Here is a 27,510-nt window from a genome sequence, read left to right on the forward strand (position 1 = left end):
TAGATTTAAGCTAATCAATTGAAGAGTGGAATTTTTAGGAACTAAAAATTTAGTATGAACCAAAGCAATAAAAATGACTTCGAGAAAGGATAAGTAATGAAGAAATACCTTAGGAATTCTAGTCTCCTTTAATTTTTATACTTTGCAATTCACTTTCTCCTAGTTAACTAGTTTAATTTCAAATTTAGAATCAAAGCTGTTTATATTTAAGTGTCCGTTGATCATAAAAACCCATAATCTAACTAATGCTATGATGTTTTATGTAAGTCATAATTCAATTATACACAAACTTTACAAATATTACCTAGGGCTCTTGAGTATATATCCATTTCAAGTGAAAATTAGATAAATTATAATCCTAGATTGTTTAATTAATAGTCTATTTGCAATTCCCTTCTTTCAAAGGCAAATTTCAAAACCCAAACTCATAATAGAGTCGGCCATCCAATAGCAGGAGGATGATAAATTCATATTAAGCACTAAAGCATCCATTAAACAACAACAACCAAGAAGAAATCTAGCTACAAATTGTAAAGGTTCATAGAATCCTTAAGGTTTAAACAAAACTAGCAACACATGGCTCCAATTGTGCAGAGAAACTCAACAACAACGCAAAGAATTAAAGGCATAAAGTAGAAGAATAAAATGCAGAAAAATCTCCTCAAGAAACTCCAAATGACTCTCCAATTTTCAATCTTAGCTTCCAAGCCCTTGTTTGTTTCCCAAAATCGCCTCTTAGACCTCAAAGTCAGATGAGAACATCGACCTCCTCAAAACCCCTAGCCTCCAACACTTTAAATATGTTAAAAAAATGATGATATGCATTTTATTATGCGATATCACAATGGCAGCTGCCCATGGCCCCAATGTAGTCTTTTTTTTTTTTTTTTTTCGGTTGACTGCAGCACATGGCAGGCACCGTGGCAGTCCTTCAAACTTTAATTTTCACGTTAATTTTTCAATTTTTCTTCCTTCAAGTCCTCCCCTATTAGCCGAGTCCTCAAAAACACAAAGAACCCTCATTTTTCTTAAAGTGATTGCCAATCATAATGATCAAAAGAGACTTATCCATTTGCAAGCATGACAAATTAAAGGGAAAATGAGGGAGAAAATTAGCCAAAATAAAGAAGATGATTTTCTAATTGCTAATAAAATCCATTCAAAACATATAAAAAATTAGAGAGTCACCACCTATATAGTGGATTCAACTCATTATGCAATGATCAATCAAGGATAGGCATACACAATTGGTCTAAAATTCATATTTTAAAAAATTAATTATGCATTTAATGTATGCGCATGGGTTAGTAATGGGGAGTGACCTCATTTTGCATATATTAGAAATAAGGAGCAATTGCTCAAAAATAGGAAGAGAACATATGGGCAAAACTCAAAACTTTAAGGCTTAAGTTTATAGGTCATTTTTTTTATTTATTATATATAGTTATCAAGTAAGCCTAATTTTTTATTCAATGTAAGACTTCTCATATCAACTCAAATTTATTTACACTTGACATATCCTTACAGGAAGCAATTCTTAAAAGACATACACAATAGTATCTTGAGGCAGCATGCCTGTCAACTACAATAAATTTATTATTATTATTATATTCCCCTGCCTCATCCTAAGTAAAAAAGAAGCAAGCTTCAATGTAATATATGTTTGAACACTAAAATTATAGTTATTATTATATTTATGTGAGCAGGGATACATACTCTTTTTAGGCTTCTCTATACACTTTCATCCCTGAACTCGTCTTCGAGCTTGAAGGTTTCTAAGTTCATTTTCTTAACTGGTCCATGTAATATTTCATCATTTGCGAACTTCTCCAGATTCCTTATGTTGTCGTCGGTGGCACAATCCATTTGAGCCATGTCTCCACTTAATTTATCTGTCTGCGTTACAGCTCAAATAATAAGCAACATTAAAATAAAATAATTTAATATGATCTGTAACAATATTAAAATAAATTATAAATTCACTAATTAAGTCATATATAATAGGGAATATATATATATATATATATATGACTTTTGACTACTTGCAATACAACACACATGGGCCGACCCACCATTAATTAAAATAATTACACAACAGCTATATATTTATGTTTTCTTCGGCCTCTAAAGCATAACAATACAGCTATATATGTTTGAGGCACCTTATTATCTGGATATATTTTTAATATGGTGAAAGATCTAATTAAGATTAGATTATGAGGAGAGGATCTAGTATATGTAGACAAAACGTGGTAAAATACTAGTAAATAATTAAAATATTGCTTACCTCGTTTGGACCATTAGTAGCTAAGCTACAACGAGCTCGTCAACAAACTAGGTTTAGAGAAAGCACATAATGAGTTACGATTAGAGAGGGACCTGACTTGTTTAACAATTCTTGCTAGGCTTACCCATTACAAGCTTTAGTAAGGTTATGGCCCACATTTTAGTCATTAACTAAATTCGATAGATCATGTGTGCCTAGGCCATCAACTATATGAGATCACATAATATAATTGAGTTTTAATATTTCAAGGACTACTAGTTAACCTATTTTAACAAATTAATAAAATAATTAATGTGAAACCACACACGTATGTTTTCAACATTTCGCCTAGACTTGCATGGAATAATAGATGATTCATATTTATTCATGACTTAGGAAGACTGTTGTTCTTTATTGATTATATTTATTACATATATTGATATATACATATCTATATAATACAAAATCTAAAAAAAGTTGTACTATTTAAATTTATATTCAAGGACGGACCTACATTGTCGGTATTGTGGACGAGTGCCACTAAAAAAAAAATCATATTGCTCAATATTGTACATGTATATATATGATGTATATAAATAATTTCTAATATTTAACAATATTAATTTGTACCCCTATAAAGTGTATGTGTATGTTGCCCCTACATTATAAAATTTATGGCTTTGTCACGAAATTTAAGTTAGGTATAAATTGAAATGAAGTATAAGAAAACAACTAAAAAATGAAGCACTACTTGTATAATCCTCCGGTCCTATTTATAAAAATTTAATGATGTGACTTATAAATAAGAAAAAAATCTTCTCTTTATGTCTTATAAATAGGACAAGAGGGAGCATGTATTTAAAATTAAGTGAAATGATAAATGAAAATATATGTATGTTAAATGCATTAATAAATGTATTAGTGCCAATGATCTTGTAGTCTAGTGGCGTGTAAACTCTCTTATAAGTGAAAGGTTTCAGGTTCAATCCCACCTCTAATTTCATATCATTAGGATCTGCCTCTCTAATTCAAAAACCAAAAATGTATTATTTAATATTAATATGATGTACCTGGTTTCTCACATAACTTTCTAAATCAAAGGCTTGGAAAACAGAGGCAAGATGATGATCAACCAAATCTTGACTGCCATCAAGTGTGAGTTCAGTGATAGGACCAGCTGCCTATGCAAGAACCCGCCATTTTTGTGCAGCTCTGGCATCATAAGCTGTGTTTGGCTTCTGAAATCCAGTTCCTAATGATACCAAATACATTTTTTCATAATCATTTGGCTCCACTTTTAGTATCATTCTTTTATTTATCATCCCAAATGGCAGCTTATCTATTGATGTCCGCTTTTGTGTGGCCTCACTTATGGCAATCAAAGCCTGAAAGTTGATGACGATGAATTAATTCATGATCAATCATCACAAGCAAGCCAAAAAAAAAAAAAAAAATTAAAGGGGAGCCACAAAATTTAGACAATGACATCTCATATCTCCACTTACAAATTCAACTTTGTATTGGGAAGTCAAGTGTGTGTATATACGTGTGTGTGTGTGTGTGTGTGTGTGACTTTATGTCCATTTAGAAAATAATGCTATCCGAGCTCAAGTGATATGATTAAGAACCTAGTTACGCCAAGAACTGGTGTGAAGATTGTAGATGCATTTGTGTGTATCTGCAACATCCGTTTGTACAAAGAAGATCATGGGCTATTGGGATACTATATTGCCGAGCAAGTTGGCCCCTTGCAAACTCAGGATTTAACAATAAAAGGAGTCAAATTTAAAAATATATATACTACAAAATTTTCATAAAATCTAGGGGGGCTAGAAGTATATAATATCTATATAAACTAAAAAAATTTAAATTTTTTGCCGGAGGGGGAGGGGAAGAGGTGGCCACTGCTAATCCCCTTCACCCCTGGCCACTTCTAAATAGGGCAAAAAGAGAAGCATATACATATAGATATATAGTGAAATGAACATAATTTAGTTACCGGATTATTTGCTATGACACCGCCATCAATCAAATGGAACTTCGGTTCATCTTCACGAAATAATGAGGGGAAGATATGTCGGTGCAGCTGTCGTTCCAATGCATACGTCTGAGAGATCTATATCATCTACACGGCACATGTAACGTGGCTACATCATCAAAAAAGCTATGCTCAGAACTTAGAACGTAAGGACTAGTTTGACAATCTGTTTTGGGAACACTTTTTTGTTCTCTATAGCCAAATAAAAAAAACAATGTTTGGTATCATGCTTTCAAAAAGTATTTTGAAGAAAAAAATATCAAATATCTTTCCAGAGAATAGAAAACAAAACATCTTTTTAGGTGTTTTGTAATTATTGATTAGAGAATAAGGGAGAATGTGAACATCTATTTTCAATTTTTTAGTCATAGAACATATTTTACAAAACACCAGTTCATAAAACAATCACAAAAAAAAAAAAAAAGTTCAAACAAGCCTTAATATTCAGCCCTTCTAATGGTAATTCACACACACACACACACACACATCGATCAGAGTTATTATCTCTCCTATATAACACATACGTTAAAGGTTGAGAAAATAGCAGGTCGGATTTTCCTCACGTCGAAGGTGGAATTACAACGTTAGTCAGTGGATCTTTCAGTTTTGTTCCTTCCAACTTCCCTCTTATGACTTCACGTAATATCACACCATCGTATTTAGGTTTGTAGAGATAAGCTTGAATTCTTTGTCGCCAGCTGGGGAAAAAAAAAACACAGACACACAGACACCACACACAAACAAAACACACGAAGTGGTTATTTTTTATCATCTCAAATAACGAAAATGAAAAAAAAACCATCTGTTCACCACCGTTTAAGAAATATTTTCTTTGAAAATAACTAAAATTTTTGAAAAAGAGTGATAAAAATGATGGATGAGAAAAGAGAGTAACAGATAAACAAGGAATGTCATGACGAGCAGATAATATACCTCGGACTCAGATTACTGTCTGTACATCTATAGTGCTTAAAGGCTATGCATATTGTAGATGAATAACTTTTTAATTAATATAAAATAGTACTCCCTCAGTCCTAAATTATAGGGCACTTTTGAAAAATTTCTTCATCTCAAAGTATAAGACACTTTAGTAGATTAAGGTTTTATTAAATACATCAATTTTAATATTTTCTTTTTCTCTTTATAATTAATTTTCATCCTTTCTCTTTCATATACTAAATGAGGGACATTGTTAAAAGTTTATATTTTGATTTTGAAAAGATAAAGTTGTTAAGTATATTTAATGAGATTTATTGGTATACACAAATTTTATCTAAAAGTGTCTTATAATTTGGGACAGAGGGATACCATACATCAGCTAACATATCCTTGTTTAATTCCATATTTTAATAAAGAAAAAGAGAAAAATATTAACTCAATAAAAGAAAAATGTGTGACAGTTCAAGGTGACAAGAGAGAAATGTAATTAGTAAACGAGAGTATAGCTAGGAAATGATGTTGACTGGACAAATTACCAAAGCTTTGAAACAAAATAAGAAGTCTAAAACAAGATATGAAAGGGAGGGAATATATATATATATATATATATATATAATTCGACAAGATACAATGGTACGAGTATTTAACTATAACGAGCACATGCAAAAACTTAGAGAATAATAAAAAAAAAAGAGGGCATTAGATCGAACAGTAATTAATATTTCGTCGAAGAATATAATGGATAGGCGGATTGATTGTTGAGCTGGTAGATCACAAGCTATCTAAAGAACAAGAATGACTTGCTATAAATCTGGTGTGTGTGTGTGGTAAAATTAAAATTGACAGCTTCAAGATAAAATTTTTCAAAGATAAATTTACAATAATAATACCTTAGTGTGGGGAAAATATTTTTGGATTCATATCTGTAGAAATTCACAATTTCCTTAGCTGTAAATTTAGGACGTTTGTTATCATCTGGTGCTGCAACCATGGCTGTGATAAGTCCCCCAGTGCTGGTCCCAGCGATCACATCAAAATAGTCCGCGATTCTTGAATTTTCATCAAGTTTCTGACCTCAGTCGCCAAATTCAAACCCTACTTATTATCAGTATTTCTTTTATGCCAAAACACTATCTCTATTTACGAGACTCTTTCTATTGGTCGTTAATTTAAAGGTCTTTACAAGATTCAATGACACACGTATGACCATTGTATCAAAATCTGAGTCAACCCAACTGATTGAACTGATAAATTACTGAAACAATATATTTTGATCAGTTCAATGAAACGTTTTGTTCATGACTGGTTTGACCATGACTTGACTATTATTTTAACCATTAACTCTATATTAATCGGTTCAATGCCTTAATGATTTTTATGTCCCAACTTATAACTCATTTACAAAAATGCAACGATCTTAAAAACTCCTCATGGTAGAAAAAGGACTTGCCAATTTTTTGACTTGCCGTTAACATATGGTTATAAAAAGGATCGGAGGAAGTAATTAATTGAACTAACCTGACGCTCTGCCTCGAGGCATTGTAAATAATTGCTGGAATGATGCCCCTAACACCACCTCCATCAATACTGAGAATAGTAGCGACATTCTCACGAAACGGGATAGATGAGACATTTAAGGTATGAGGAAGAAGAAGATATGCACACAAGTGATCTAATTGACGAATGAGAGAGAGAGAGAGAGAGAGAGAGAGAGAAGAGGCATAGTTGTGTATGTCCATTGATCGTGAAGGCTATTTATAGCTAGTTATAGATCTCATATGCATTTGCGTTCCAAATATATAATGATTAAATTATTGAATCCAGCAACACTTGGAATAAATATTTATAATGACCAACACTTTACTGATGTCCTCATACATAAAGAAGACAGACTAGAAATACCCTAAAAAAGGGAAAATGAAGACCATATTAGATCTGTTGACATTTTGAATTGTAACATTAATTAGTTTACTTCAGACGTAAATATTTACTGGATCAGGTTTTAATCTACTTAATTAGATTCTCTTAATGCTTAAACCATTTGATCTAGTAAATTACTACAGCTAAAAAGCAAGAAATTTGGGTGGAATTGTGACAGATTCAAGCCTTAGCAATGAACGCAACATAGATTCATCCGTTACAAATTTTCTTACTACGGAATTAATTTTGAATTTTCATTGCAGATCTGTCATATAAGAAATTGTGACGGATGTTTTTTTCTCCATAAATTTCTGTCACAAATTCATGGTAAATTTCATGTTTTTTAATTAAGGAATGAATATAAAGATGACGAGCAATTTCAGCACAAAACTATAATATTTTCAACATTTCAAAATTTTTGCACTAATTATGAATGCTTTCTCCATCTCAGTTTATAGAACAATTTGGAGGTGATTTGTAGTGTCTCAAAATAAAAGTCAATTAGAAAAAAATAAGATTTCATAAAATATACTTTTCCAATATTACCATTCCCTCCTCATTACAGTCCCCCCCTCTCTCTCTAAGGTCATCAAATTATGAAGGGTATTCTTGGATATTTATAGTTTTTTTGAAAAAATAAAATTTTATGATTTTTTATTAAAATGTGTAATTTTATCTAAAATGATCTTATAGACTGGGACGAGATTCACCTCTTAAATTTGTGTCAGTTTTGAATTTCAATGAAGCATTAATTACTTTATAACTATTTTACCCTTTATGAATATAAAAGGGTGGGTTGAGCGAGTATTTGCCTTGGAAAAAAAAGGTAGCTAATGTTATTTTTTAATAAAAATGGATAATATGATATAGGGTAAACTTAACTTTTGGTCTCTGCACTTTACTTATGTTTTGCTTTTGATCTCTATACTTTTTTTTCCTGGTGTTTTAGGTCCCTATATTTTTGTTTTCCATTATTTTTGGTCCCTCTATAAGCAAAGTATAGGGACTTTAAAAGGACCCAAAATAAAAAAAATAAAAGTGTAAGGACCTAAAACACCGAAAAAAGTATAGAAATTAAAAGCAAAATGCGAGTACAGAAATCAAAAGTTATGTTTACCTGTAATATATTAGTCAAAGCAAGTGTCAAACTACAACAAGTAACATAATTTACTTATTTCTAGACACCCTCATCATTCACCGCCTTATAACAACATGGTGAAGAATAGTCAAAAGCCCAAAAAAAGAAATACAAGTCATGAGCAAACTTTTCGTTCGCCAAAAAAAAAAGAGCAAGCTTAGCTAAAAATAATGGCATTTTCATAATTTGTGTGCATAAGTTTAAAAATAAGACAACTTGAAATGGAGGGAGTGAAACATTATATAATTTTGAATATATATTCAAACAAATATACATGTTTAGCATAACAATAAAAACTCTTCTAGTCTTATTTATGAGGTAGAGTGGAGAAAAAATTAATTTTCATCCTAATTATATGGTACTTTTCTATTTTTTATGTTCATATTTACTTTTTTGCCTCTTTTTAAATGCTAGATAAAATTATTAAAAGTAATTATTTTTTCCTTATTGGTAGTAGAGGTTAATGATATTTAAGGTTTTCTTTAGTTTTGGTGAAACAAACTAGAAATGATATATAAATAAGACTGGAGCAGGGAGTACAACACTTGCTTATAATACATAATGTTTGTTTTTTTAATAAACCATGTGGTTTTCAAAACCAAAGCTCTGTCTTGGATCAAGCTAGTTCAGGATTCTTTCGGAAGGAAGCTCTACCTTCAAATTCAAATGCTGCTTGATGATTAAATTGATATAATTTCGTTGCTTGCTGAACTAAATGCTTGTTGGTATTCATATTCTTTCATTTTTTTTTGGGAATAGTTCATATTCTTTCATTTAGACAATACGGTTGATATAATGCATATTATTTATGATTTTTTATTCGGAAAGGCTAATAATGTCAACAACTTGACATGAAATATAATACTGCCTCAAGGTATAAAATATCACTAAATGCCAAGGTGTTAGCACAAAAAAACGGATCTAACTATTCATATGAAATAGACGTGAAGAACTTGAGATGCCTTTCACACTCAGTTTGCTTCTTTGTTCATTTTTACTTTTAAATTAATTAGCTTAACATACAATGCTTACAAGAAATTAACTTAATTTATTTATAATGATTTCAACTACTTCATCACGCCAATAATATAAGAAAAAATAGTATTATTTCTTTCTTCCAAAATTATCAGACTTGTCAGCTTAAAATACTTCAAAGGATATTATAATTTTCAGTCGTAAATGTTAACTCAATATAACACAATTCTTATAGTTTATTGAGTTAATGAATATAGGAATTGAGGTGTACCAAGTTAAAAAACTATAACGATTAAGTTATTTGGAGTTAAGAAATTATAAAAATTAAGTTATTTGAATTTAGAGACTATATCAATAATTGAGGAAGAGTTCAAAGATCAAAAGTTATATTTTCACAATACTTAAATTTTAATTTTACCTAAATTAGGGATAGGCTTTTTTATAGGCCTTATTGGCCCAACTGAAAAACGAGAAATGAATATATGTCGAGTTAGGCCACAATGCCAAGCATCAGAATGAGTTCTACCCTAATTTCGCTCATTTTCTTATTTTAAAGATTTTATGAATATTAATTGATTTTATATGATGGTTTTTCTTGCTATATATTTCATGTAGTAAGTTGATTTTATAACCATTATATATATATATATATTTGATGACTTTTTATGCAATTGCGATCTCCTCTTTTTACTTCTAATATATCTGATTGTTTTCCTCGCTATATATTTTTTGAGTAAAAAATGGTATGATAATTCATACTATTTATTTATTATTTATGAATAATTAATTTCCAATAAACATTAGTATTTGGTATACAGGTAGATATTGTTTTTAAATTTGATTTCTTAATTTAATATTATGAAAAAAAGTAATGTACAAAATTTGAGTATTCATATTTTTGAAGAATATTAATTTTTAAATAATATATTATAGATGAATTGAATTACAAATTTGTTCGATAAAATAATTGAATTTTAAAATTTTCAGAAATTTCACTTTTTAGGCCAATTTCAGCCTTGTTGGCTACCAGGTTATTATGAATACCCTTAGGGGCCTCGGAGATTCTCCAGTAATACTACATTTCAGTTTATTTTTGAGGAAAAAGTCCAATATATCTGAAAAAAAGTATTTTTTTTATTTTTTATTTGGAATTAAAATTGTAACAAATAAATCAAATCCCATGGGAGCCTTTTTCATAAGTAATCAGAGAAAATTTCAGCTAGCTGTTCAAGGGCATCAACTTGGCTTCTTTTAGTTTCTTTTCTTTTCTCTTTTTATAAGCAAAAGTTTAGGTAAATTAAATTCTAGGAGCTTGTTGGTGTCAAAGCATACTCTAGCTTTAAAGAGGTACTTATAAATTTTCTTCTAATAATAATTTTATATTGACAGTGAGATTTCAACCTATAACTTTATAAGATATGTGCTAAATTCATTACTAAATCATTTTTTGTCGGCATCTTTCTATTTCTAATTTTCTTCATCATATGAATTGTGAATATTAAATTTGCATGCTTCATATATATTATTTATTTATATAAATTATATGATCCATATCATCCGAAATAATTTAATTTGATCAATTACAAAACTAGAATATAAAAAAGCTGAGGAAGAATGAAGTGGGGGAGAGGTGCCAATTTTTTGACTAAAAATATATAACTGCAATAGCACACCAAAGAATTTATCTCAACTGTGAACAATAAAGTGCAACACGTTTTCAGAGAGAAAGTTGTGTGACAAATATCTAACTAACAACATTGGTCCCATTGGCAGTCTATAATTGGTCACATTGGCAGACCAAAAATGCATATCATGTGTGCTTTCACCAGTGAGATATTTTTCATCTCCATAAGTAGAGGGACATAACTGTAACTAGCTCTTTTTTTTAGAAACAAAAAATAAAAAAAAGAAATCTAATGCAAAATACATTTAAGAAACCACATAATGGGAAAATGTTAAAAAAATATTAATTATTATTTTTAAAAAAACTACTATCAAGTTTTACAAAATTTATAATCTTACAAAAGGTTGTGATTTTTGAAAATTTTTAAACCTGTTATTTTCAAGATTTAAGACTGTTTTTAGCGACCAAGATGTATGTGTGTGTGTGTCACATAAATTAATATCTCACTGCATCCTCAACTAATCAGTGACTGTAGAAGATCTTTTGTGATATTTTTATCATCTTTGTCACATTCCCAAGTAAAGATGAATTCAATCATCATCGATTAAAAAAAAAATTCCAAAACACCTATAATTACTATTTTCTCAAAAAATGTTGATGGTATGTAGAATAATGTTGAGGTTTAAACTTTCTTAATACAACTAAAATGTATCATAAGCTTAATCTATATATAGACACATATGTTTAGACTAGCCATTGCTTGATTCATTGCTGGACTCAGACAGATACTATCGTTGTTCGAGGATATGACCAAGCAACCAACATCAATAATTTCAAATCATCTGACGTACGGTTTCAGATTTTGACAGAAAGATCTGAACAGAAGACGTGTTGCTCATATACTGCTACTTGACACTCAGTTTCATATGCTTATATCCAATGGAATTATCTCATTTAGATACATTGAATTTGAAGAAATTGTTGCCTTGTTTTGTAATTTGGGAAAGTTTTAGACATGCTATTAAGACTTAACTCACATTTCCCGGTTAGACTAGTATACCGATTTCCTGACTGGTCCAGTCAAATGTTTTGGATAGGTTGATCGGGTTAGATTTTATATACTTTGTCCCTCTTTCCTGAACCTGAAACAACATTGATCATTTTGATTTTTTTTAAAATAATAAATCTGATTTATGCTTTAATAACTTTGGTTTTGTTGGATTATATGTGGTTTATATATATAATTGTTCAATTTACTTGTGAATTACTGTCTTTATACTTAAATATTACTACTTTTATGATATTATATATTAATAATTTGCATATTTTAAATAAATTATATTATTTTAATTATGATCATGTTGACCTTAATTTAATCACAATTTGACCATATATTATTGACCCTTGAACTATTACCTCAATGGGTTCAATGGTTGGTCTGATTTTTATTATCTTAATATTTTAGAAGGAAGTGAAAGTGAAAGTAGAAAAAGTATATCAATTTGATAACCATATTTCATAAAAAAAAATTAAAAATTCAAGATCCATAAGCCTGTGGAAATTGGAGGACACTTGTACAACAAAAAACATTGACTTTCAATGGCAGCAAAAGTCACCGCTAAAAGTTTTCAGTAGTGACAAAAAGTCATCAAAATATCACCACAAGAGCTCTTGTTGTTGATTCTATCTGTGGCAACAATGAAAGTCACTGTTGAAAGTTGAAGCAGAAAAGAAAATTTATTGCCGCAGAAAGAAAGTTGCTGCTGAAAGTTGAGAATCGATGACTACAAATGTCACAACAAAAACCACTCATCAGTGATTAATTGACTAATTGAAGATGGAGATTGGTTGTATGGCTATGACAGAGAGAGATTGACAAAATAGAGAGAGGGCATGGGCCTCGCTAATGCCCTACTTCTCTAATGATATTACTTGTAATGCTCAAACCTCTCGATTATTTTTTCTTTTTAACAATTATCCTTTTTCATTTAGGAGAGTTGTTAATTGAGTTCAATAATAGTTGAATTTGATCCAATAACACCAAACACTAGACAATCATCTCAATGTATAACAAAAAGACAAAAAGAAAGGAACAACCATTTTTCCAAATTATGAAATTATTTTGTAGATTAATTTGCCTTTGTATCCTTTGCTTCTTTTTTTTTTTATAACTTTTTATCATTAAATTTTATATAAAATTATAGACAAAAAGGATATAAAGGCAAAAAATCTACCAACTAATTACGGAGTCCACTATTTATGGCTTTTGTTTTTGTGTTCCTCACAAAGCGATGTAGAAAATCTTATACAAAACCGATGTAAATTGTCTGGTTTTTAGTGTTATTGGCTCAAATTCGAGTATTATCAATACTCATATAACAACTCCTCTAAAGTTATTCATTTTTCGACAAGATTCATACCCTTGTTATTGAACCCTCCAACTCAACCAGCAATTGTTGAACTCAATAATTAGAAACAACTCTTGCAATTTTATTTACTTACAAGATTCAATCCCCTATAATCTTAAACTTAATTAATGTTATGTTTGAATGCATGAGAATTTGGATTTCAAAACAAACTCATTTATCTGTATATATAAAAGTATGTGGATTTGTATTTGATCTAAATTCAAATCCATGTTTTATTTTAATTTTTTTTTGTAATTATAAATTCTCTTTGGACCTTTATTTGGAATTTCAACTATTTCAACTCTTTTATTTTCTTCACCTTTTCACTATCAGTTCTTCTATTACTTTTGCTTCTTCTCTCATCTCTAGCTAGTTCTCATATCTCATTGATTAAAAAATAGAAGTAAACTCGTCACTTTTAATCTTTCGTTTCACCTTTGAATCTCGAACAGCTCATATCTCTTTTATATAAATTTTAAATGTGAGATTTTAAATTTTAAATTTAAATTCAAATCCATGAATCCAAACATTACCACCCGACAAACTAACGCACATTACCTGAAAATTAAACCCGCACCACTCCACAAACTAACGCTGGTTGAGATGAGAAGTTGGTCTACACAATAGTATCTCTATCTATCTAACATAGGTCCCACTTGTAGTCTAAAAAGCTTAAAAGTGCTTGTGATACTTCTCCCTCCAAGTAGATGTTTTTTATCTTGATAGATTTGTTCACGTGTAGTCAAGGCACGCACCATTAGTGACACAACCCTCCAAATGAAGGCCAAGAAGAGGGACGCATTGTGCTGTCAATATTGGATATAAAGAATTGAATTTAGTTTTAAAGATTAAACATATAATTGATTTATCACTTAGGGTTCTTGGATATGTACCTGAGAATAGAAACTAATGATTTTTTCAGGATGACCTACCAGCTCCAATAATTCCAAGCTGTCTAACGTATGTTTGATCAGATTTTGACTGAAAGAAGTTCTCATTTCACAAATGATGGGAAAACGAAGTGAGCTGGAAGGCGTAGACTTATATTCCGATCCACTTCTTGTATCCAATGAAATTCTTAATTATTGATATTAGCTGTGAAGAATTTAAGGCCAGAGGCGTTAGATTATATTTTACTTGAAACAATGGATACATATCAACGAACCGGAAATTATTTACGTTCTTGGCAATAAGTAGCAGTTTCTTTTATCTTTTTCTGTTTATATGCTTCAGCCCATGCTGCAAGTGCTTCACCACGCTTTAGCTATTAACTCAGGCCACATCTTTGAATCAGTTTCTTCCATCTACCATAAGAATGACAATTAGTCCCAAATACAAAGTAATTTTATTGGGCTTTGAAGGGATAATAGGAGCATAAAGTTGGTGGAGCAACATAGATGAAAATGCTGGATAAATGTGCAGGTATACTCGAAAAAAAAAATCTGAAATACAAAATAATTTAAATAAACTCATGGGTTAAAAGGTGTTTTTGCTCTTCAACTGTTCATTTAGAAACATCTAGCTAGTGTCCCAAATTTAGATGTGGTGCAATTTTTCTTTTCAACATTTGAAAATGGTGTATTGGACATTTTGTCATTGAAAAAGTGAACATTGACAGTTAACTGACTTAAAAATTGCAGAAAATGACCAAAAAAATACATATAATTAAGTACCCTATATTAATAGTATTATAATTTATAAGTCTTCCACCAAAATTTATAAATCCTCCGTTAAAATTTACAGCCAGAGTACAAAATGTGTTCATCTTATTTAATTATTTTTACCATTCTATTGAAGTTCCAAGCATTGATGTATATTGCTACAATGCCTTTTTAGATTGAAGAAATCTAGCAAATGAGCCCAAATTAACTTCTTCTTTGGTTGTGTTTTCCAAAATAGTGATCACTTCTATCAAATAAACTTCAATCTTCTTTCCTGCAGCTAATTTTTCAACTTCAGTCTTGCATGTAAATTTGAACATTTCAAAGTTATCAAACTTTTCTTCAAAAAGATATATTAATGTATAAACTATAGCATAAGAAATCATCCATATAGTGGATAAAGTATTTTCTCACTCTCAACAAACATGAATTTCTTGTGACATTTTTCTTGATACTTTTAGGTAGTGTTTAGATTGGTAGATTAATTTGGATTTGAGAAATGTCGATTATGTAACATTTTTCTGAGAATCTGTTCAGTATGTTGCAAACACAAAGAATCATGAAATAATATTTATTTGAAAAATGCTTAAACTGTGAAATGACTCTTTTTATCCCTGCATACAATAAAAAAAAAAAAAACCTCCCACCTTGTCCGCAGTCATATTGCTTTCCAAATTTGGTAAACCAAATCAACATTAAGAGGAAAAGATATGCTCCCCCTAGCGATATAGAGTTGGATGTTTCATTGGGAAAAAAAAATTGAAAAACCAAAATCAAATTCAATAAGTTTTTTTTTTTTCAAAGAATAGTTCTGGCGACGGAGGGATACAAATGCCAAATATGGCAGATTGAGCAGAATAAGGAGGAAGGCGAAGAATATCTAATGCACTAGTAAATATGGAAGTAGTTAGGTGGAGGATTGAAGGGATGTGGGAGGGGAGAGAGAGGAGGAGCAATATTATCCACGGAACATCGTAATTTAATTAGGAGCAGTAACGGGGCCTTATGAATCATGATAACCATATTTGGTATTAGTGATGGAGTTAAAACCTTGAGTCAAAGATTCACAAGAGCTTAAAATTAATAATTTTTTTGAAATATCATATATCTTAAAAGATTTCAACCCAAATATTTTTTATTGAGTCTAGGGTTCAAAATTCAGAAAGTATAGATGCAAAACTGTAAATTTACATTATATAAACACACACACAATTTCTCCAACGTGAGGGATGCATTTAATTACCCCTTAACATAAACATGGCTCTACCACTGCTTGGTGCAGTTAGGATTACTATAGAGTAACAAAATTAAGGTTGATCACGGGGAGAGATGTGCAGGCATAACACCTACCTGTTGCTCGTCACGAGAGTCCCTTAGCCATATCTTTTTAGGTTGGCCCGTTCTGTCCTGATTTGATCAGGCAGGACAAGGCAACCATGCTAAATTTTCTAGTTTAGATAATTTCAAACTTTAAAGATTATTTTGCAGGTGATTAAAGATTCAATAATTAAGTTGAAAAGATACAAGTTAACTTCAACTTATCCAGTGAATATTTTGTTTGGATAAGCAATTACTTCATTAAATCTTTTACTAGTAAATTAGTTACGTTGAGAGCTCTATCTTTCCACTTAAGTCTTTGAAGAACTTAGGCATTTCAACCTTAATTATTACTTAAGTGCAGATTTGAAATTCATGATCTCAATGGTCAGGAGTGTCTTCGAAAATGTTTAGAGGTCGGTTTCTTACATATGGATTGTTAATATTCAAATATAACATAAATATCTTTGATATTCGATCACTCTTAGTCATTTTGAACTTGCTTTTACCTCTGGACAAACCTTATTCAACTATCTATATTAATACTACTATCCTCTCTGTTGGTGTGTTTATTCTCAAAATCTTATTCAAGTATATATTGCTAACATTATTCGACTATGTCTCTTCAATAATAAACTTGGTTTGCTTCTCTTAAAATGTTAGTTGATTATCATGCGGTTGATACTTAGAGTAATTGAGTATTGTGCTTTCTAGAAAACTCATATGCGACTATCACTTTGGTTAATATTCGACTATCATTGTTTTGTAATCAAACCAGTCTTGGCTTTTGGAAAACGATGGTTGATTACTCTGAGCATTTATTCGAATACAAGTGTTCTATTTTTTTTCTTTTTGGTTTGCTTATGTGTACAGTATATTTGACTATTATGTGCTTTATTTGACTACATGAATGATTGCAGTAAAATAGTTATAGAATAAAGTGGTTCCAGAAAATTACAGAACACAAGTAGTTGATATTTGTTTCTTTGATACTCGAATATGAAAGGCTCAAAACAAAGAAACTGTTTTTCAAGTGCTTGATAATCAGTTTAGTTGGGAAGGCCTTTTTTTGTGCCCTAGTATTTGACTATCCATTGTGGTATTTGACTAGGGATAGATGTTTTATTTCTGACGAATACATTTAATATATCCCAACAACTAGTTCTTATTAGCATGTCTTCAAATTAACTCTAACAATTATAATATGAAAAAAGAATTATGGAAAAAGCCTCATTTATGTCTTGTAGGTTCGTTAGAGATTGTGTAAAACATTCTTTATCTTCTGCTAGTTTTAGCCTGTTCATTAACTTCCTGAGTTAAAGAGCTCTGAATATCTCACTCACTGAACTTCATTAACTATGTCCAATCTTATGAGATATTTATACACTTTTGTTTGTATTATCACATTTGGTCGGGATTCTTAAAATTGTGGGAACCTTAAGGGGGCATTGCAAACACCATTGTGGGTGGACGTGAGTAGTGAGAATTCCATAATTTTGGCAAAGTTGTGTTGTGCCAAGAATCCGTGAAATCTCAGAAATATAGTGGAAATCTTAAGAGATGACTTAGATATGTACTCTCTTTGATCCAAAATATAATCATTTTTCTCATCTAAACTTAGTTCAAAATATAAGCATCTTAATACATGTAAAACAAAACTTTTCTCATTTTATCCCTTGTATGTATTAACCTAAATTTTTATGTAAATTTACCTGTCACTCATCATAAAGTATATTGATCATTGGGAATAAGGGTGAAAAGGAAAAATAATAAATATTTTTATGAGAATGAGGACTTTATTGGTTTGCAAATTTTTTCTGAAAATTGTTTATATTTTGGACTAATGGAAGTATTAGATATAGATCAAGTGGTTTGGATTGAACTTGTGTAAACTTCTAGTGTTTGTTCTCTCTTATCTTTACACTTTTTATATTACTCCTCTAATCTTATTTATAGAGAAAAGATATAAGATTAATTTTGATCATATTTATATAACACTTTATTATTTTCTATATTCATCTTTATCTTTCTACTCTTATTAAATGTTAGAAAAAATTATTAAAAATAATTTTGTTTGTCCTTATTACGGGTAGAGGTAAAAACTTTATTAAATTTTAAGATAGAGTTAATAAAGTTTAAGGTCTTCCCTGATTTTGATGAAATATGCATTGGTTTAAGGTCTTTCTTGGTTTTGATAACTTATAAATAAAATCAAAGATAGAAAGAGTATATTAGTCACACTTCCTCTGAACTAAAATATAGGGCATTATTAACTAATTCATAATTACCAAAAAATGCTAGTTAAAATTTTAATTTCTGAAAAAAATTTACATCTTTTCAATTTTACTCTCATCAAAATACCTTATATGAGTGTCTTGATAATGATAATTAAAATTCTAATGTATCATTTTTTTTCAAAAAGAATAATAAATAAAGTAGGGTTATATTTGAAAAAATAATTATAAAAGTTATTCAATATTTTTTATTTTGAATCAAGCAAAGCTTTTAAAAGATATTCTATATTATGGGTCGAAAAGAGCATATTTTACCTTACGCAAATTTGTTTAGAACAAATCACCCTCTCTTGTGTATTTAATCATGCTTTACACTTTAGGCCCCATGCACCGACTTAGCTTACCGAATTTTGAGCCACCCCAGTCATGTGCTTGGCCTTTTCAGAGAACCTTTAATACGACGTGGATAAAGTTTAATTTCCTTTTATTTTGATGAGTTCTTTTCATGCCAACATATTCTAGTTAATTGCTTTAGTCTTTCTTCTCATGCGATGCACTGTAGAGAAAATAACCTCGAAACATTTTCAAGAGTGTACTCATTTTTTCTATTAAGTAAATCCGGTTAAAATATATGTAGAGAAATATTGGAGATATAAATGCAAAGTTGCATTGGACCAAATAAAACGGATGAAAAAGTATTGAAAGAACAAAAATATTACATGAATTACAGCTCAAAAGGAGGTTCATAGTTTGGCTTATAAATGATACAACGCCTATAGTTTTTATATTGGGAAAATTTTAACGAAGGACTATGGAAGGGAGATATTTACTAGTGGGTCCCAAGAAAAATTTAAAATTTCATTGCAGAATTTCTGAACTAAATTGAAATAACATGGGAGGCTGAAAAGACTAAAATACCCTTTTGCAAAATTAACACATACTTGGTTATTACCTAACTTTATATGTTAATTGCTTACTTGTACTTGTTAAATGGTTAACTAGTCAATTTTGTGACTCTATAATTTTAAGAACATTACTTGTTAATTTCATAACTTTATTTATTAATTTGTCAACATGTCTTGTTATCTACTAACTTGACTTGTGAGTCCTTTACAAAACTTGTTCACTCAATTTGATCGAAAAGCACCATCATTAGTTATTAATTTTTTTACTTTTCGTGTTAATTTGTCAATATTAATTGTAAATTACCTAACTTCACTTGTCAATAATCATACTAATTGTCTAACTTTTACTTATTAATTTATCAATATTAGTTATAAATTAATTACATGACTTATTAATAATCATACTAATTCAATCATTGTGTCCTAAATGCAGAATTATTAGTTGTTAATTCTCTAACTTACTTATTGATTTATCAATATCATTTGTCAATCATTTTTCTTTCTTTTACAAAAGGGCATTTCAGTCTTTTCAGTCACCCATTTTATTTCAATTTAGCACAGAAATCTTGCAGTGAAATTTCATATTTTTTTGGGATCCACTAATAAATATCTCTCTTCCATGGTTCTTAGTTGAAATTTTCCTTGATATTCATATATTAATATTGATTCCTTTTCTTATTTTTCAGTTTTCACAAAACTCATTAGATACATTTTAAAAAAAAAAGCTCCCAATGTTGAGTCTTTTTTTGCCCTAAAAAATGATTCTGTATTCTTTCAAAGTATTAGCTATCCTGTACATTGTGCGGGAAAAAAAAAAAAAAGGCTACTCGGACGGAAATATTCATTGTTGTAGATTATGATATATTTTAGGAAAAATTAATCTTTTAGTCCTTCAACTTTTAACTCACTTGTAACTCAGTCCCTCAATTATGATTCGCCGCGACTCAGTCCTTCAACTATAACTTGCTGCAACTCAGTCCCTCAACTTTTGATTTACCTATAACTCGGTCCTTATTTTTTAATTTTTTTATCAAATAAGAGGGGTCAAAAAAATACTTATATATTATTTTAAAATACCCTCTTCTTATTCATTAATGTGAGATAGAAGTTAACATGAAAAAAAAAATTAACAAAAGTTAAGAGACTAATTTGTAAGTTATTCAAAAGTTGAGGGATTGAGTCATAAGCAAGTTATAGTTGAGGGACTAAGTCACAGCGAGTCATAGTTGAGGGACTGAGTTACAAGTGACTTAAAAGTTGGAAGACTAAAAGATTAATTTTTCTTATATTTTATTATATAACTTCAATTTTCATATATTTCTGTCGAAAAGTTCAAACATTCTCCTCCCCACCATAAACATAGGCTAGCAGGCTAGCTAGAAAAGGAAACAAAAACTAAAATCATTACTTCTATTTAAATATTCTTTGTTATGTAGTCGGGAACATGTGGACTAATCTTTTTCTTGACAAGCACATGTTATTCTTTTTATTCCATCTCTCGATATCCTGTAAAACTTAGGGATATTATCACTTTTCGTCTAAACTAATCCAAACCCCTGCTTGTGTGGACCATTATTATCAAAGGCGGCCTCACGGTGCTTCGAAGATGTCTTTAACATATTTATTCACCATGATTGCTTATCCCAAAACTTGAACTTGAAACTACAGGATAAGCTGATTTCACTCCCTCAATTAGTTGAACTAAGCACCTTTTAGTTAAGCACATGTTATTTTAATTTAAAGAAATAAAAATTTAGGTCTTACGTAAAACGATTCTTTTGAGGCAATCCAATCGGCAAAATGGTTTCAGATTTTGGGGAAGAACAAAAGCAGTTTCTTTCCTTTATTCCCTTTTGTAACCCTAAGAAGTTGCATTTTAGTGCATGAGCCATTGTATTCTGGTTCAAATTTCACAAGTTTTAGCAAAGTCTTGAAATTTTATGAAATTCATGGGCTCTCAATTTCAGAAAGTTGATTTATAAATTTTGGATCACGTGAAAATTTTGTTGATGAGGACACTAGAAATCTCAGATCCGATTCGTGAAGCTTCAATTTCTTTTATATCTTTTATAGCTTGTTTTTGGATTTATAGGTATTTGGATTTGAATCAAATCACTCAATTGGATATACAAAATTTATAAATTTAGATTTAAATCAAATCTAAATCTATGTTTTTATTATAATTCATTTGTTATTTCAAATCCTTTATATACCGTAATTATTTAAAATTTTTGTCACTTAAAACCTCTCGTTCTTTTGACATTTTCATTATTGATACTTTTGTAATGTTGTATATTTTCTCATTTTCGTCAATAGTTGATTGAAAAATAGAAGTAAACACATCACTCCCATTTTGTTGTTGTTTTTTGTTTCAAATTAAATCTCAACTAATCTATTTTCTTCATTTAAAAATTTTTAAACAATCCAAGTAACGAATTTGAAATATATGGATATTTAAATGGGAGATTTTAAATCTAAAATCTAAATCCAAATCTACCAATCAAAACTCTAACTTAAAGTTTTGGAAAAAAAAGTAGTAATTAAAAATTATTTTTTCATACAGCTTGCCACCGCGTACCCCACAAGCTCATGCCATTGGGGCTTCTCTACCTGGTTTGGCCAAACAAGCTCGAATGATTGCATGTCTTTTAGAGGCTATAAGAATTCGTTCGGAATTCACATAATCATCTCATGTTACCTATGAAATTAATAAGTTTCACCCCTCCCCGTTAATGTTAATGCATATCTACAGTGAAATATTCTTTAATTATTTGTGAAGTAACGTGATATTTATTGAGTCACAGTAAGAACGACGAACTCTTACTATTTCCTACTTAGAGCGAGTGAGAAGTACAGAGGTTGGTGATAGCATGATGTGAGATATACATAAAGAATTTTGAAGCTTATTGGTTGGCATTTTGGAGTCTAAAAATATTCTCTCTCTTCATGTGAAAGAGGCTACAACTATAAGAATTGATTCTAACTGTGTGTGAAAAGCATAAGTTCAAAGAGAGAGCCCATCTCAAAAGACTAGCCTGTTGGGTGGAAGAGCTCTTTACACTTATAAACCCCACAATATTTGTGAGGCTCCTTGATGTGAAACTCGTGACAATGCCACCCCGTCAAGAGCCAATGTCTCCGTTGGCTTCACTCCACGGCACGTTACTCGACCTTCTACCAGTCAGAACCCTCCGTGGGTAACCCTTTCCGTGACACCGGACTCTCAACGAAATATGTCATGTCACCAATATTATAAAAGGATTTGGATTTTATGAGTGCTTAGTATCTTCTCACTTGGTGAGCAATGGCAGAGCTGGAATCCTAAACTTAGGGCCAATTTATTTAAATAATAAATTTTTAAAATAATTAAAAAATAAAAAATTGATAAATAATTAAATACTTATAGTTTTTTCTACAATGTTTTTATGTTTCGGAATCCTTGAACAATTAGCTTACTGTCATTCAATTGACTCAATGGGTTTCAAGTTGAAAATATCAAAATAAGAGGTGCAAAATATGAAAAAAAGGAGGCAGCTGGAAAACTTTATAGTCTAATGTGTAATTTTTTTTTTTTCCAAGTGCCCCTCTCACATGCACGTGGCTTTGCGACTGCCAGTGAACATCCACACTACTAGTGGCTGAGCCACATGTAGTTCAAGGTGCCCCCCGCCCTCGGAAAATGACATGCATGGAGCATGAGTTTTCATATTTTGTAGTTCGCAACTTCTCCTTCTTATACTTTGTATTTCTTTATTTTAATATTTAAATTTTAAACCTATTTTGATTCTACTTTTTAGTCCACATCTAAAATTCAATTTTTTAACTCAAAGCCCAATGAATATTAGCCCATAATTTTACTATACATAAATACAAATATTATTCATTAATCCTTTAAAAATAGAAAAGAAATTGAATTCGATTAAACTTGACCCGTGTCGTCCTAGTTCCAAACACTAGTCAGGGACTAGTAAAAACAAAAAAAAAAGATAATGAAGAATGAAATTCAAGACTTGTTAAATGCTTTTTCTTGACTCGTTGCACTTACGAGAAGGTTGAATTAAAAAACAAAGAGAAAGAAAGAAGGAAAGATAAATAGTAGATTTGAAAGAGATATAAAGGTTTTCTTTGTGTTAAGAATCCTGGCTTTGCCATTGCACACTACAGCTATAAGATTTCATCAATGCTTGAAATTTTTGCTTAATTAATGAAACGATGAGTTAAAGAGAAATTTCATGAAGATGCATTCCAACAATTTCTTTGAGATCATATGAATCATTGGATTAAGGTATAGGATACAACAAAATGTAGAGTTTTGATTTCGTGTTTTTTATGTATCTTGTATACCTACATATTCGACAAACGTTGGATCAAATCAATAATTTTTGTAGTTTCACGTGGGACACTTACCGTACTGAGTGATGAGATAATTTGAGACACTCATCGAATCCAGATCCTATTATAACGGAGGGAGCATGGAGGTTGGTGTGCTGAAAAACTAACGAAGCCCATATAATAACGAGAAGAAGTGAGAGCATTAAGTGAGATAGAGAGAGAGAGAGAGAGAGAGAGACACACACACACACACACAGAGGGAATTAATTGAAGCTTCTTAGTAATTGGCTTCATTAAGAGTAATGAGTAAGAATCTGCCTGCAAATTATAATATCAATGTAAAATTGGGGGAGTGACACATGCAGATAGTGTAAATGTAAATGGATCCCCATTTCAAACCCTCGCATCAAACTTTAGATACTGTAAACTCTTACTTTTTCAGCTTATAAAACCCCACATCGATTCCACAAGTTAGATCTAATTAAATTAATAAGAATCTTCATCTCATCGTCAAACTCTCAAGTTTTCATTCATTCATTAATTTATCTGAAGCTCTATCCCAAAACCATGACGATCATGAAATGTCTACAGATCTCATTGTCACTCACTTCCTCCTCCTCCGCCGCCACAACCTTCACCATCGACAAATCTCATTGCACAATAAAACGACCCCACAACTCGTTGACGTCGGACTACAGTCCAGCAAGCTCATCGTCCGACATCACTAAGTTGTCGTCTTCATCATCTTTGTCCTCCTCATACTCCTCGTCGTCGAGGTTCCACCTTGGAAAGAGATGGATGGAGTACCAAGGTTCCAGTGACTGGGACGGTTTGCTGGATCCGTTGGATGATCATCTACGAGCCGAGATTCTCAGGTACGGCACTTTCGTCGAGGCTGCATATAAATCCTTCGAATTCGATCCTTCTTCACCTTCCTACGCAGCATGTCGCTTCCCCAAGAGCAAATTCTCCGACCGGTGCTGTTTGCCGAGCACCACCGGGTACAAAGTAACCATGAACCTACGAGCAACCTCAGGGATTGAGCTACCTCGTTGGGTCGAAAGGGCGCCATGCTGGTTCTCGAACAAGTCCAGCAACATCGGCTACGTAGCTGTCTGTGACAACAAAGAAGAGATCAGACGACTTGGCCGTCGAGATGTCGTGATTGCATACCGAGGAACAATCACGTGCTTGGAATGGCTTGAAAATTTACGTGCCAATCTCACCCATATTCCTCTGGAAGGCTCTGAATCAGAGCCGGAGGATCATGGACCTATGGTGCAAAGTGGGTTCCTGAGTCTGTACACATCAGCTGCTTGTAATTCTTTGAGCCTTCAACAAATGGTCCGTGAAGAGATTCATCGGATTCTCCAAACCTACGATGGCGAACCCTTAAGCTTGACCCTCACCGGCCACAGTCTAGGGGCGGCGCTGGCGACACTCACAGCGTACGACATCAAAACCTCCTTGTGGTTCGAGCACCGGAAGCCGATGGTCACCGTGATATCGTTCGGCGGGCCTCGTGTTGGAGACTGGACGTTCCGGCAGGAGCTAGAGAATCAAGGGACGAAGGTTTTACGTATAGTGAATTCCGACGATGTGGTTACTAAAGTGCCAGGGTTCGTCTTTGAACGTGATGATGACGTGGCAGATGGTAGGAGTGCACACGTGGCAAGGTGGGTCAAAAAGAGATTGGAGGATGCGCAGTGGACTTACGCGGAGGTGGGGAAGGAGCTTCGGTTGCGTAGCACGGATTCTCCGTACCTCAGTGGGTTGAATGCTGCCACGTGTCACAATCTGAACACGTATCTCCACCTAGTCGATGGCTTTGTTGGTTCTACGTGTCCTTTCAGAGCCACCGCTGAGAGGTTCATCCGTGGGTGACGCAAGAATGTTATCCGTTTAAGTGACTAAATTGGGTAAATGTGCAAATTATAATATAAACTTTAAGTCCAAGATCAACTTATTTATTGTGTAAATTAATCTTTAATTTTTAAAAATAATGCAATATAATTCCATTCTTTAAGACATAAAAAATGACTACAAATTACAATGAAGGACCTAAAATTACAGACAAGAACCCATAAAATTATAGAAAGGATTAAAAAATTTTGGTTCATTTTATTTAATCAAAATTTTTGGTCTCTTAGTCAAATGAATTAAAGGATTAATTAAAATTTAATATATGATTAATATTTTATTATAAAAATTATTTTACATTCAAATATTTGGGTCAAGTTTGAACCTAAGCAGGCTTGGCATGACAATTTTTAGAGGTATTTGGGCCAGCCCAAATGGGTCAAAACATTAAAAATGATTATTTTACTAAGCTCAATTTTAAATTTTTTTAAGTTTATTTGGGCTTTAGCATGAATTATTGATTCTATTGCAAAGTGTGGAGATGAAGACTGAAGGAATGGAGGAGAGAGAATGTGGGGAGGAAAGAGGGGGAGAGAAAGAAGACTAAGACCCATATATAATATTTTATTATAAAAAATATAATTTAAAATGTTCAAGGATAAAAATGACCTAAAATCAAGTTCAGGGTACTTGCAAATTCTAAGATAAAAATTTAGAGGCAAAAATGACTCAATGTCAAGTTTAAGATAGTGGCAGACCTAGGGATAAAGTTCATGGATAAAAGTGACCATCAACTTCTTTTATTTAATTCTATATGTGTGTGTGCATGTGCTCCACATCATGAATATACTTTACATGTTAAATTAAGTTGAGAGTCAATTTGTGTTTAAAAAATTAAATGATTAATTTGATGGTTTAAGAAAATGTATGAGATCAAATTGATAAAAATTAAATTTGAGAGACTAAATTGAACATTGAGATAAACTTGAGGGACTAAAAATTTTACTATCCTTTTTTTTTAAATTATGTCTAGCCTTTTTCATAGGAAAAATCACATCCAAGCACCTATAAAAATGCTATTTATAGATAAAGATTAATACAGAATAGATTATTGTTAAAATGAAAATTTAGACCCTTTTTTTTTAATGATAACTTGTTATCAATCATTGCCTATGAATAACATTATTTATAGGTCCTTGGATGTGATTCCCCTGTTTCCATAATAGAGAGAGAGAGACACACACACGGTTACACATAATGCAAGGTTCAAATCTTAGGCCTCACGCTCAAATAAAGATGGTGTTGTAACTAAGATATTTAGAGATTGACTTACTATAAGATAAAATTTGAAAGCATTTTTGTCCATAATATAAGGCAAAGTTAGAGTAATTAATGTTATTTTTCTAATTTTATCCCTTAATTATTTATTATTGTTTGACTTTCCAGACAATCATTTATCATGATTATTAATTGCAAAGGAAGGTAAAATTGAAGCATAACATTTTTTTAACAATTTCAAAGAGGTAACTAACATTTCTTCATAGGCAACAAATTAATTAAATTTTCCTTATATTAAGGACTAGACAGAGTATAATGTTTTCTTAAACAAAAATCAAGGTTAAAATATAAAAAACTTTCTTGAGCTTTAAGGCCATTGTCTTTGACACTTCTCACCTTTAAATGTTTAAAATTAACCTCACTTCCTTCTATTTTTCTTTTCAAAACCCCCTACCATTAGTAACTCTGTTATCTTTGTTGTACTCTCCACAAGTGCACGAGCCATCACTAGTGCAAAATGGTATTTTAACAATAGACTTTTTGCCACAGTTTCCAAAATACCTATGGTAAAAAATGTAACATCTTGGAGAATTTAATCCTTAACTAACTGAGTAA

At 31.2% G+C, this 27,510-nt stretch overlaps 2 protein-coding genes across 2 annotated transcripts; one reads left to right on the top strand and one right to left on the bottom strand.

Annotated features, from left to right (window-relative positions):
• Nucleotides 1–1,731: 1,731 nt before the first annotated feature.
• On the bottom strand, nt 1,732–24,398 carry LOC129289098 (patatin-like protein 2). The gene is made up of 7 exons (XM_054925914.1): nt 24,324–24,398; nt 6,134–6,312; nt 4,885–5,002; nt 4,266–4,352; nt 3,529–3,651; nt 3,337–3,447; nt 1,732–1,896 (listed from the first exon to the last, which is right to left on the bottom strand). Exons 1-7 carry the CDS (start codon nt 24,396–24,398, stop codon nt 1,732–1,734), a joined length of 858 nt encoding a protein of 285 aa, XP_054781889.1.
• A 112-nt stretch (nt 24,399–24,510) lies between these two features.
• Nucleotides 24,511–25,641, top strand: LOC129289099 (phospholipase A(1) DAD1, chloroplastic-like). The gene has a single exon (XM_054925915.1). It carries the CDS (start codon nt 24,556–24,558, stop codon nt 25,639–25,641), a length of 1,086 nt encoding a protein of 361 aa, XP_054781890.1. The 5' UTR covers nt 24,511–24,555.
• The last annotated feature ends 1,869 nt before the right edge of the window (nt 25,642–27,510 follow it).

The sequence above is a fragment of the Prosopis cineraria genome, unplaced genomic scaffold (assembly GCF_029017545.1).
Source record: "Prosopis cineraria cultivar Desert tree isolate PC_DT_omini unplaced genomic scaffold, ASM2901754v1 PC12, whole genome shotgun sequence".
In the NCBI taxonomy this organism is placed as follows: domain Eukaryota; kingdom Viridiplantae; phylum Streptophyta; class Magnoliopsida; order Fabales; family Fabaceae; genus Prosopis; species Prosopis cineraria.

Coding starts and splice junctions, on each gene's coding strand:
- LOC129289098 (XM_054925914.1), bottom strand. CDS start 24,398: ATGGTGAAGGTTGTGGCGGCGGAGGAGGAGGAAGTGAGTGACAATGAG. Junction 6,313..24,323: donor GACATTTCATGATCGTCATG/GTTTTGGGATAG, acceptor GACTGAGGTCAG/AAACTTGATGAAAATTCAAG. Junction 4,353..4,884: donor AAGATCCACTGACTAACGTT/GTAATTCCACCT, acceptor TTGGAACGACAG/CTGCACCGACATATCTTCCC.
- LOC129289099 (XM_054925915.1), top strand. CDS start 24,556: ATGGAGTACCAAGGTTCCAGTGACTGGGACGGTTTGCTGGATCCGTTG.